The following is a 13605-nucleotide window of genomic DNA, read 5'->3' on the forward strand; positions in this document are numbered from 1 at the left end:
TGTCCTTCCTCCAGCAAGCAAACAGTATAAAAAGTTTCATGACAGATGGCAGGATGTTTATCTGCCTAAACTTAATCAGATTGAAGTGATAGGCTTAGTATAATAGAACAAAAAAGGAAGAATTAGGGGATAAAAAAGAAGTTTTTAGTGATCTGTCACAGCCCGAATGTTCAACCAGGGTTTATGGCATCCTTCTGTGTGTGTGGGTGCTGACAGTACCACATGCTCTGCCTGAACCACTACCCAGAGGATAAAAGATACAAAAACAGACCAAAAAAATTGCACTAAGGTCATATTTCCAGATGTAGTTTATTTTATTAGAATGTAATTCCCAGCCCGCTTTCCCCTGCCGTCCCCAAGGGGTGCCCTGCAGCTCAGGGGCCAGCTGGTAGCTCTGAAAAACAAGTGTTCCAACACCCACAGGCTGCTCCAGAAACAGGGAGAATCACTTTGGTGTCCTTCAGCAAGCAGGGTCTTCTTCAGCTGTTGGGACTGCTGGAGCTGGCATCATCATTTACCTCCTGCTTGCAGATGCAGGAAGCAGTGGCTGAATGCAGGCACTGGCCAGCACATTACATATAAATATACATAACACAGAATTACACACCTGACCATGGTCCTATGGGAGGTCTGAAACAGCTTAAAGCCCAAAAAGTCTTGCCCAGAGCCCAAGAGGGTGCAGAGCTGCTGACATGTTGATTAAAAGGAGACTTCTGCCTCTAAAAGGTGACCCTTGCAAACGCTGCCAAGTGTTGGTGAGGGTGGGCAGAGGACATGATGGAGCAACCCCTAATCTTGAATTCTTTCACCCATTTTGAGCCCCTGTCCCAGCCACGCTCTTGCCACGTGCAGAATGGACAGGTGTTACCACACGGGCTGCAAAACTGATGGGGGAGAGAAACTAAAAACCCTGGGGATGTGCTGGAGAGCTGCAATGCCTGGAAGCAGGAAGCAGCTCCTTTTAGAAACCCTTGTTGTGGTTAGAAAAGAAAAGGCAAATCTCGTGGCTGCCCCTGCTGCATGGAGCACCACTTGGCAGCCCTGCACGTGCTGAGAGCTCCTGGCAGCAGGATGGGGCTGAGCTGGAGCTAAACTGATGTGGCAGATTCTTGGCAGGCACGTGGTGCTGGTGCAGGATCAGTCCCAGGGGATGTTCAGTGAGTACAGAGAATCACAGAATGGTTTGGGCTGGAAGAGACCTCAAAGACCATTTTGTTCCATCCCCTGCCATAGGCAGGGACACCTTCCACTAGCCCAGGTTGCTCCAAGCACCATCCAACCTGGCCTTGGACACCTCCAGGGATGAGGCAGCCACAGCTTCTCTGGGCAACCTGTGCCAGGGCCTCACCACCCTCTCTTCCCAATATCCAACCTAAACCTACCCTTTTTAAAGCCATTCCCCTTTGTCCTGTTATTCCATGCCCTTGTGAAAAGTCCCTCTCAAGCTGGGCCTGTGTGGGACTCAACACCAACAGCTCCCTGGCACAGGGGAGCCCTTGGCTGCATGTTCAGGATTTTATTGGGAAGAGGTAGGAAACCCACATCCCCTCCCACACAGCCATGTCTGCTTGCGGATGGAGGGAAGGCAAAGCCCATCAGTCCCATGGCTGCTTCCAGCTTATTCCAGTTAGGAAAAAGCACTTCAGATCCTGTAAACATCCCTGCCAGCGCTGATCCCACTGAACACGAGGACAAACAGGTCAGATCCAAAGGACGGGGTTTATTCCTGACAGAACCATGTTTACTGGCTTGGATCCAGGGGTGTCCCCCCTCCCAGGGCTTTTGTGCCACCCAAGGCACACACAGGACCCCACAGACGCCCCACCAGGGCTTGCTGGCCTCCATCACCCCTCAAGGACATCCTCCATCCCATCTCAGGCACCCCAAAAGGCACAGTACAGACGGGTTAAACAGGTAAGTCTCTAGTGAGGGGGTGCTGGGTTCCCTGTTTCGCACCTCCAGGCTGGGTGCCCGGCGTGAGCGAAGAGTTAAAGGGGGAACAGCCCCCTCCAGGAATCACCCAGAGGAGGCAGAGGCTCCTCACAGGCACCAAGAGGAGAACATTCAAGACAGCGGGTTTGGTGTTCCCTTGGATGAGGTCAGTAGATCATTTTAGTACTATTAGGTGGAATATTTAGCAAAGTGGGTGCCCACCGCCCCAGGCAAGGCTGGGCCTGGGTTTGTTAAGGTGAGGTGGAGGTGGGAGAGGATGAAGAGGTTCCATGGAGGGGCTGCACACAAGGACTCATCCCTGTTCCTGCTGGTTGGTTTTACTGCTGCTGGAGGATGATGTCGACTGCTTCAGCCAGGTTGTTCACGTAGGCGTCAGGCTTCACGTCGGGGTGGTTTTCATCTGAAGGTCTGCAAAGGGTACAGAAGGGCACAGCTGAGCAAGGGCAGGCTCCCAAACAGCTCCCATGTCCCTGGCTCTCCTGCTGCTCACAAAGCCCAGGGCAGCACCCAGGTGACCCCCGATGGAGCGCCCTCAGGTGAGCCTGAGGTTCACATCCCTCCCTTTTCTGTTTTTTTTCCCCTTTTCCCCTTCTCTCCCCCACAGCCAGATCTTTCCCACATGCCCAGGCAGATCCTATGTCCTTGTGCCACTGAGCTGGGCAAAGCTTTGCAAAGCCTCGATTGGAAGAGAATCTCCAATTAGTTAATGAACTAATCCAAATCAATGCACTGCATTTGACACGGCACTTCTTCACTCGGGCAACAACAGTAGCAGACAGGGATCGGTGTAAGGACACTTCACTGCAAGCCTAGGACCTTACAAGACTGCAAATAATTATTCCCTGATGGTTTTTCTCTAGAAAGAGGTAAAGAAAAGAAGAACTCGCTTCCAAACCTAGAGACATGAAAGGTGAAAAGGAAGGTTCTGTCAGGGTTTCGTTTTGCAGGACCACCATCCTCTTGTAAATGCAACAGTGGAGTTTTGAGACACCACCAGCACAAGGCTGAGACTCACCCTCCACAGTGAGTCACCACCCCAAAGCAGAGAGGCTTGAAGCCATTTTTTTGCCAGTGACTTAATTAGCAGTTCTGCCCTAACGAGGCACAGATGCACAACCCCATTTTGCTGATTCAGCAGCATTGCTGCTGGGGAGTGGGGCAGATGTGGGAGGCAGAAATTTTCCAAACCTCGTGGTCCTCTTCTGGCTCTTGGGCTGAGAAACCCAACAGCTGCTGAAGAGAAAACATATGTGTTTTGTATGCTTGATGACTTTCCTTTGGGAAAAGAGACGAGAGCCTGAATGTCCACCTCCCACCTCTCCCACTCCCCGGGAAGGGCAAACCTTTATTTAGCACAGTGCCTCAGTGGGGAAGATGCATTTCCCATCGGATGCATGGGAGACGGGGAGATGATTATTTACGACGTGCAGAGCTTGGTGAGCACTTGTCTGTGCAAGTATCAAATCATTTCTTCAGTCCCAGCACTGAAGCTCCCCAGGGCTATTTCCTTTCTGCTCCTTTTTCAGCCGCGCTCCTCATGTCCAAGCACATGAGCTCCTCACAAAGGCATGGCCTCTTTCAAGAGCCCACTTGCTGCAAAGTTACAGTATGCAACTAGGAAAAATAATATATTTTTGTATTTTCAGCTGATATTCAGCTTTCCTTGTGCCACTTGCAAAGCCATGTCCGGCACCAGGACGATGTCTCCATGCACTGGGGCTGACTGTCATAAAAGCATCTTATTTAAGGGGTAGATGCATCTTTAAATATCCAAATTCTGCCTTGTTACAGGGCTAGGGTGCAATGAGAAAAGTAATTATGATGGCTTTTAGGTTTTTCTCAACTGAAAAAGAGTTTAGATTGCTGAAGGTAAAGCAAGTTGTAAGATACGATGGAGAAAAACCTTCAAACATAAAACAAGTAAAAATCCAGTGTGTACCTATCCCTTTGATGGTGATCATTGCTCATCCCTGATTTAACCAAGTGGTTTTTATGAATACAGAAATAACTTTGGGTGTATAGTAAAACATTCACCTCTTGTCACTTATCTTTAATTTGAGTGGAGATCTAAATAGAGTGATGAATAAAACTTCTTTCCATTTTACCCCCTGAAAAATTTTTTTTCCTAACTTATGCATTAGGAGAAAAATTTAGGAACTGCTCAAAATGAATGCTTCTAAAAGAAATTTTCAATTCCACAGCACTCTTTGATCTAATAAAAGGATTTTTGTGATTATTATCTGTGCTGACTACACAGAAATCCATCTGTAACTCAGCTGCTCAATGCCAGCCATCAAGGAAAGGCCCTGTATACACTTGATGTGTCCTGTGAAAGGGGTGTGTGTGGGGTGTGTGTATGTATGTGTGTATATATATATAGAGAGAGAGATAAATATATATGAAATAAGGTATTTTTACCCATTTCCCAAATACCACGGGATCACAACACACAGACTGGCCAGCCACCAACTCCTGGCTCCACTGAGGTTAATAATAAAACCCACCTTAACTCAGGGGAGCTCCAAGTTCACCCTGGTGCATTGCCCAAATGCCCTCTGGGACCTCTGGGGTGGACACAGCCTCTATTTCTATCTGCTGCACCCCTGTTATTGATCCAAGCCCCATTCTTTCCCTTCTGCTTCACAGTCCAACACCCTCCAGGGTTACAGCTGAGCACCCTACAATCTTCTGCTGCCCATGCTGCAGACAGACGGCCTTGCTCACAGCACAAGGGTTTCAATCATTTTACTAACACTTTACTGGTGTTATCCAGAAGAAAATGAGAGGAATATGCAGCCCTTATCAAGCAGATGTCTTCCTTAAAGCAGACAGGGTGCAGAGCAGAGCCCAGAAGCGCTGCAGGTGCTCCAGTCAGGACCCTGCTTCCCTCCTGTGACAGCCCTGTGGCACCTCCCTGTCCCCTCACCAGCGACCCCTATCCCTGGGCTAGGAAATGAGCTTCATTTCAGCCCACAGCCCATTCTGGAGCTCTCCTTTTGAGCCATGTCATATGTCTTAGATTACCTATGTGCTCATCGCCGCTACGTGGGGGGAAACGCAATAAATAAAAACTGTCTGAACTCCGTAGGAAAGCAGAGAGCTGGGATAAACACACTTCCCTGCTCTCTTGCTTTTTCCTGGGGCTGTGAGTGGAGCTTCTCTCCCTGTCAGTGCCACCCCAAGCGCTGTTTCATGTGGTCCCTTCCTTTGTCTCACAGACACTTTGTAGCTCACGCAAACAGCCCAGCGATGGTTTGTTCCCCCCTCTCGCTCAGAGCTGCTCTTTTAAGCATCCGTGGAAAGGAAACTGCAAGCAATAATTCCCAAACACTAATGCCAAGAAGCAAAGCTCCAAATGTAGCAAAACAGTTCAGGAGCCCAAGTCTGGGTGCCAGAAGTGAGGCAGAAGAGAGAGCTGTGCCATGAAGCCTCCAGGCACACCCACGATGCTGGAGGATGAGCCCTTCTTCTGCTGTCCAGAGGGAGCAGAGACCATGGCTCTACACCAGCCTCTTCCATGGGGAATTCGGGCTTTTTCCCAGGAGAAACCCCCAGATGCTGAGAGTTTTAAGATCCCCTGAAGTGAAGCGCTGCTCTGGAGCTCGGCCCTGATGTCCTGGGCATTGCTTTGGTGCATCAGAGCCTCCCTGGACAGGGCCATCAAGTGCAGGTGGAAACTTCAGCCAAGAGCAGATCTTGGTCTCACAGTTCCAGCTTTGCTTCTCTCTCAGTGACAATGACCCTTTGCATTGCCTGGCAGACATCACAACTGCGGGTCACAGAACTGACAGCAGAGGCTACTTTTTAATACTTTTCTCTTTCATCTTCCATAAATAAATAAAAAACCCCATCTAAAAATATCTTTAATTTGCTAGGTCAGTTGAAGAAGTTAGCATTGAGCTAACTTTAGGATAGACTCCTTCCGATTTTTTTTCTCACGTGGGACTCTGGTTGCAGGGAAGAACATAAATCAAAATGACAGAAAATTATATACTGCAGCTGAACATTGAGCTGTCAGCAGTCTTGGCCAGTGCACAAACTTGCTTGTGAAAAATCAACTACAGCCTTGGGAAACACTCTCTCTCAGTAAAGCAGGACTCCTTGGAGTGGCTGAGCACCCCAGCCCGCATGTGCACACACAAGGGACATTTTCCAGCCCACGTTGGCCACAGCACTGTGGAATGTGGCACTGCACTGGTGCATTGCCCTTTGGTGGCTACTTTGCTGGGGTATGAAGGGGTCAGGGAAAGAAGTGGTGTAGCACAGGATCCCTTCAAAATCCAGGGTGGTCCTCTTCAGTGCCTATGCAGACACATGATCTGCGCTCAGGGTGATGTTAAGAGAGTAAGTCCTTCAAAAGAAAAGCCAAAAACATCCAAAACGACCAGTGCCTCACCACACATGAATGATATGAAGCATCTTTAACATGATGCAACTCAGACAGAGGTCTTGAGGCTCGGTAGTTACTCATGTCTATCAAATCCTCAGGAGATGACTAAACATCCTCCTCTCCCAGGGACCATTTATCACTGTCAGGGCTGCAGCAGCTGAGCAGCTCTGAGCCAGACCCCATGCTCATACTAAACTGGTTAGTTCAGATCAATGCTTCGCTCAGAGACATCAAGGAAGCAGCAGGGGGATGCAGGAAACTGGCTCTGACATTTTAACTCTTTACTTGGTAAGAGAAGCTCCAGCTATCAGGGAAAGTCCAGTGTCAGAACTACTGACTGGCAAAAAGCGATGGATTCCTGCTGGTGAAGCATGAAACCAAACCCCATATCACAACGTGCTGTGAAAAATCAGCTGGTGCAAGAATAAGAAGGTTCACTTACCGTCTGGGTCAGATTTCCACTTGGATAAGACTGTTCTGACAAGCCAGATTCCCTTCTTAGACTCAGCTATCAGGGATGGTCTTGAATTGCCCTAACTTCAGTGTCATTTTCTGCAGTGGTTCACCCAGATGCAGCTGAACATCTGTGTGGGATAAAGGCATCTACACTGGCCCTCCTGGTCCTTTGCAGGAACTACCGGGGGTCTTGGAAGCAAATAGAAAAAATACAGGGAGAAGAGACAGCGTGAAAAGATGACCCAAAAACCACAGACTTGGAGTTAATTCTTTTGTTTCCCACACCAGATGGGATTCCAGTTTTAGACTGCTGGTCAAGGCGAGGATTGGATGGTGCTGTCAGACAGTTCTAGTGGCACTAAAATGGGGAACAATTTCTGCAAAGAGGATTGGACCTGAGTGCCGAGGTGTCCTGTGAGCTGGGAGCCAACCATCCCACCAGGAGCAAGGAAGGGTTGCCTGAGCTCCAGACCTTCCCATCATGCTGTCCTAGGAAACTTCACGTACCAGTTGGAATTACTTCCTCAGCGCCTCACTTGTGCTCATTTCCAACAAAACATATGGAGGACAAAAAGGAAACAGCTGGATTACTGCATGGACAAAATATTTAACAGATAAAAGTCTGAGTGGAGGTAGCTGACACGGATAGTCATGGCCACAGGGATGGAAACAGCCCCAGAATCCAGGTCAATCCGAGACCTGCTGAAACTTGACTTCAGAGAACGAGAGCAGATGGGGATTGATTGACACATGATCAGTGTCACAGGTTAAAATTAGCTTTTACATAATCCTTTAAAAATTGGGGTGGGTAGGAAAAACACCAAGCAGGGCCAAAGCAAGGCACCAAAGTTAATTACAAAAAGACAAATGATCTCGCATTCCAGTGCACAGTGCTGCAGTCATTTGGCTGATCCATAACTCTGTGTCCCACGATCACTGACCTTCCCAGCAGCTCCACTTTCTGTCAGCAAACTCCATCCCACAAACTTGCCCTCTGTTTGTACAAGGCACCTCTGTGCCACCATTCAGACTTCCCACTAACTCCCTGATTAACCAGCACACACTTCTGCTCCATAAAATGAGATAAAAAAGACTGAAACCATTTCTCCTGACAGCATATTCTTCAGGGGCTCTTACCATAGCTGTAAAATATGCAAGACAGAGTTTAACAAGGTTTTCTTTAAGAGGAATGCAAACAGACACTGTAACCTTTGCTGGTTGCTTTGGACAGATGCAATAATTAGACTCGGTGCCGTGAGTGAAACCCTCTTTTTTCCTTGAAACATGCAATTTAATCAGTTTGGCACTGAAAACCCAGATAAATCACAGTGACTAACAGCTCACTGTTAGATGGGCAGCTGAGGGATGGCTGTGGAACGCATTTCCTGACAGGACAACGAAAGACAAACCTGCACCAAAGCCACCAACAGCACCTGGGGCTGGAGCAGGTCCCAGAACTCCAGGGAAGACCATATCTGGATCCTTTTCATGTCACACAGATCTCCCTGGGATAGGAAGGGAGGCTTTTGTGCTTAAAAAACTGGATTTTGGAGAGCTGCTGTGAGTCAGAGCAAAAGGCTTGTCCTCATAAGGCACCTTCCTTTGCTTTGCTGCTTTCTTTTGGGAAGATTTTTTTGCTTGGAAAGGTGTGCACCATCCACAGAAGCTTCCAACCACAAACCATCAGCCAAGGATGCCTTCTCTCTGGCTTGCAGGAAGCCTCTAGAGACAACCTTGCCATGCCATCTCCTCCTTCCTGCTCAACACATCTCCAAGCAAAGCAAACCCATGTCAGAGCAAACCAGCATCCTCCACTGCTCCTCTCTTGCCTCCCAGAATTGCACACACAGGTAATTGGGTTTAATTGTGCCTAATTTAAATTTAAGCATCCACAAACAGGTAGATATTAACAGTCAAATTGTTTGCTGACACCTGAAGGAAGTCTGTGGGCTTGCGACTTAATCATTCCCATTTATGTTAAACTGCTGCAGTTTTAACTGAGCAGAATAAAGAAGCTGAAGTACAACACTTCTCCAGGCAATGTATCTCAACATACTGGAAAATAGTGGGATTGAGGGCATAGGGAGTCATATTTCTGCATAGATTACCCAAAACCAAAATAAAACAAAAATGCTGGAAATCACAGAATCACAGAATGATTTGGGTTGGAAAGGACCTTAAAGCTCATCTCATTCCACCCCCTGCCATGGACACCTTCCACTATCCCAGGTTGCTCCAAGCCCTGTCCAGCCTGGCCTTGGACAATTCCAGGGATGGGGCAGCCACAGTTTCTCTGGGCAACCTGTGCCAGGGCCTCACCACCCTCACAGGGAAGAATTTCTTCCCAATAACTAACTCTAACTCTGCCCTCTGGCACTTTGAAGCCATTCCCCCTTGTCCTGTCACTCCATGCCTTTTTGAAAAGTCCCCCTTCAGCTATCTTGGAGCCTCTTTAGGTACTGGAAGGTTGCCATTCACCATACCCTTGTTTTTCTGAATTTCAAGGCATTTCCTGGGGTGAACACTTGCACTTTTCAAACATACGTGTGCTGAAAACTTTAATTTGAAGTGTTGTGGTAATTTGCTTGTTCCTAATCAGTTGGCTGCATGGTGATGCTTTAACCAATGAGCTCAGACAGACAATTCCTCAGAAGAGGATGCTGAGAGCACTGGTAGGGCTGAAATAGGTGCATGAGGAGTGCTTGGTGTCCCTGCCGCACTTTGCTCTACCAGGTTTTCCAGCAGGTCTTTTTAAATGGGCACTTGCCAAGATCTGGTACAGGACGTCACATGGGGAGCCAGGGAGGAGATTGGAAATGGGGGTTGTAACCACATATATGAAGAGGTTCAGGGAGAGCAAGTGGGACTTCGACAAAAGTAAAGAAGTTAAAGGATCAGAAGTGATCAGAACAGATCACAAGCTGGAGGCTGGCAGTAGCAAACTTCCAGGGACATTACATCTAAAGCCTGGGAGAGGGTCAGCACAAGTGTTTTCTGTACTGCTATTCACAGGCATGACATTCAGTCATGGTGATTGTAAGTTAACCCTTGGATAATCCCAGTTCCTGCCATTTCTGCAGGGTGCAGGGCACCAACCAGTCATAGAACACACAACGCTGAGGAAGTGGATGACAGCAGCTGTTTTCCTCCACCCATTCCTATTTATTTTCTCTCTCAGGAAACACTGCACATGTGAACACGCCAGATTAAGAGCTGTGGACGTTAAAAGTCCTGAAATTCTGTGGACAGGACATATACAGATCCATCCACATACTTGTAAGAAACAGGTATGAAGGAAGGCAGGACGGCGACGGGGAGACGTGATGCTGTCGGGACAGAGGGTACTGCTGGCTAAATGCTCTCATGTGAGTACACCAGAGCATGGGATTTTATTAGTACTGACTTCTTTCCCCTACCTCCAAAATCCCTCACGGAAAAACGCATTGGAAAGTCAAGCTGGTCTGAACAAATATTTAAACAAGCAGAGCACTGGTGTTCCGGCATCTGGGCAGCAATTTTCCTGTCAGAACTGCAGAGCTCTCTCATCTTGTAAAGCCAGAGCAGTTCAGCAGGGGCCAGGCATTAAAAGTGTGCATACCAGTGTTATGGTGGAGAAGAGGGAGCAGCACACGTGCCTGGTCTGGCTTTGGACTGGTTCCCAGCCTGCTTGTCCCGAAACAGCTGCACGTGTGTCCTGGGAGAGGATGGTACGCCAGGGAGAGCTGGAACCTGGTGGCCATCAGGATGGTGGGATACTCAGCCAGCCCCTTCTGCCACATGGGGCTCTGGTTCCTTCTTCTCTGCCCATAATCAAGGTATTGTGTCTTCTGAGCTGCAACCTGCCATGGTCCCATCCAACCCCAAATCCAAAGGCTAAGCCTTCATGGCTCCAAAGCCTCCAAATCCATGCTGGCTCCATACTTGGGATGCTGGATGCTGGATTGGACTCCTGAGGAGACTCAGGAGGAAGGGGGTTACTGCATTGGTGATTGCCATCCTCAGCCTCACAGAAACCATTTCCATTTACCTTTTGCAGTGAGGTTGTATGTTGATAACATTTGTGCAACATACTCTGTTAGGTCAACAGAAACAGCTAGAGATAAACATTTGTGAACACAAAATGCTTCCGCCACTGCAGAGGTGCACACTCACCCCTCAGCCACTTGGGGTTTTCCCATCATGCCAGCCCAGACCCACTTCACCCAGCGTTGTCTGTCCAAAAGCAAAATGCTTTGCTCAGGCTGGTGACATGAACCTCTTTGGGAGCCTCCTCCTCAGGACAGACAAATCCCTCCAAGTGGAAAAGGAAGAGTATACACAGAATCACTTAGGTTGAAAAGGCTTCTAAGGCCATCAACCACTGACGAACCTCAAAGTCCAACTTTAACTGTTAACCCAGCACCGCCAAGCCCATCACTAACCCATGTCCCCAGCTGCCACATCTACATGTCTTTTCAATCCCTCCAGGGATGGTGACTCCAGCACTTCCCTGGGCAGGGGAGGCATAGATTGGATATCATGAAAAATTTCTTCACTGTCAAGCCCTGGCACAGCTTGAGGCCATTTCCCCTTGTCCTGTCCCTTATTCCTGGGAGCAGAGCCCGACCCCTTCCCCGGCTCCCCCCTCCTGTCAGGGAGTTGCAGAGCCAGAAGGTCCCCCCTGAGCCTCCTTTTCTCCAGGCTGAGCCCCCTCAGCTCCCTCAGCTGCTCCTTGTCAGACTCATGCTCCAGACCCTTCACCAGCTTTGCTCCCCTTACTCACCCCATGTTCATCCCATCTTCTTAGATAACAAACCTGGATAGGAAATACCCTCTGGAAGAGACGACTTTTTTCCCCAACTGACTCTATTTAAACCAGATGACAATCTTGTACCCCAGAGCCAACTCTTGGACAGCCAGAGCTGGGTGTAAAGCACCTAACTTTCAATAAAGTTTAGAAAGATTTAAGTGAGATGAATCCAAACTCTGGTGTTAGTGCAGCCTGCAAACACATGGAAATGAGCCACAAATGCCAGGCCCTGGTGCACGAGCAGTGACTGCCAGGCTGGATGGGGGTGGACGGGGAGACCAGAAGCTCTGCCTGTACATACGGATGCTCCAAGTGCTGCAGTGCAAGCACAGCACAGCTGTTTCCAATAAAATCAAGCCTCCCTCTCCCCCTCAAAAAAGCTAAACGCACATTTGCTTGTTTGCTGAGAAAATCTGAGAACTGCCCCTGCTCTGCCAAACCATCCAGTCTAACAGGGTGTTTGCAAGCACCGTGAGACTCAGCTCTGCCTGCTTGGATTAATTATTGATGACCTGCTCGGCTTTGCCAGATGACCTTACTCAATTCAGTAGAAAACAATTTTAAACGCCCCTGAGAAAGAACTGGGACATAAATATTTTCTTTGTGCATACACACAAACAGATGTGCATCCTAAATGCAACCGATGCATTAGCTATTTATCAGACTTAATATTACACAGGAGTGGGAAAGATTAATTTTAAGGTTTGAATGTGAAGCTCAGTGGTGCTCAGACATCCTACTCTCTTAGTTACATTTAAAGACTTTAACCTAAGAGATTATTTCATTGCTTTCCTTTAATACATTGCTTACAAAACCCCTATGAAATGTGTAAAATGAATGCTGGCTCCTGCGTTTGCAAAGCATCTCATGGAGATTTAAGTTACAAAACTCTGGAAGATGCAGACTCTAGCAAGAAAAAAGCTTTGCAGATTATGAAAAAAAAGAAGTATTAAATTGAGATTTCAAATGCTGTTTGGAGAAGTTTGAAGTAAAAAGTATTAGGCCAGATTGGCACTGATAATGCAACTCTAGAGACAAGACACTCAAAGTTACGGCATTAAAAGACTGTTTCTCACCAAAGAAGAATTCGAGCTACCCTAAGGAGAATAATATTTGTCTCCAGATGCTGCTCACTAAATCAGCTTTAATTTTAAATGAGAATGAAACTATGAGCTATCTGTGCCACTCCCAGGAAACCCAAGCAGACAGACACTAATGCAGCCAGTTCTCCTTCCAAAGGGCAGGAACAGCCAATTCACGCACGTGTTGGGAACCAGCACCTCCCTGCTCCAAAACCTTTCTCGTGTGAGAAGCCAAAAAAGCACCTACACTGGAAAATTAAGGCATGATTTATATTCTTGTCTGCAAAGTTGCTCAGCCTGGACAAGGCAACAGCGTGGGGTCTGTCTGACTTCTCCTCCCAGACCAGATAGGAATCTTGTATCCAATCTCACTACACTCAAGGATGTCAGGAACCCACCTGTTTCTAAACGTGCTCATGCTATAAATGATATCACAAAAGGGAATACATGTTTGGACTAACTCCCAAGAGTTCTGCCTAAGCTTTGAGTCAGTGCATTATTTATGCCCTCTGAAAGGGCTTAGAGACATCTGAGCATGCAGAGCCCACCCAAATAACTTGTGCCTGTTTCTCAGAAACTTCTGCCCGTTCTAAAGCAGAAACTTTGCTACAGTTATTTCAAATTATGGGTTATTTGTTTAAGCCACTCTGTAAATGAGATCTTCATAATCTTCTCTTTGGAAGTTTGCATGCCATGAGTGTCTCCCTGCCTTTGCTTCCATGACCACAGTGTCAAGGAGATGAGACTTCAATTGCCTAGGAAATATGTTCACCAATATCTGGAAGTGTTCATGGCCAGGTTGGACGGGGCTTGGAGCAACCTAGTCTAGTGGAAGGTGTCCCTGCCCATGGCAGGGGATTGCAATGAGATGAGCTTTAGGGTTCCTTCCAACCCAAACCATTCTGGGATTCTATGAAGTGATGGAGGGGATCAGC

At 47.8% G+C, this 13605-nt stretch overlaps 1 protein-coding gene across 1 annotated transcript in view; it reads right to left on the minus strand.

Annotated features, from left to right (window-relative positions):
• Window positions 1–1359: 1359 nt before the first annotated feature.
• The window catches only part of LHPP (phospholysine phosphohistidine inorganic pyrophosphate phosphatase), an 81354-nt gene continuing 69108 nt past the window's right edge, over window positions 1360–13605 (minus strand). The window contains exons 7-8 of the mRNA XM_027705591.1: window positions 1716–2361; window positions 1360–1617 (exon numbers count right to left, since the gene is read on the minus strand). Of these exons, the coding sequence (XP_027561392.1) occupies window positions 2271–2361 (91 nt within the window). The 3' untranslated portion in view covers window positions 1360–1617; window positions 1716–2270. The remainder of the gene's footprint in view (window positions 1618–1715; window positions 2362–13605) is intronic.

Source organism: Neopelma chrysocephalum, unplaced genomic scaffold (genome assembly GCF_003984885.1).
Source record: "Neopelma chrysocephalum unplaced genomic scaffold, ASM398488v2 Primary Assembly neopelma1_347, whole genome shotgun sequence".
Lineage (NCBI taxonomy): Eukaryota > Metazoa > Chordata > Aves > Passeriformes > Pipridae > Neopelma > Neopelma chrysocephalum.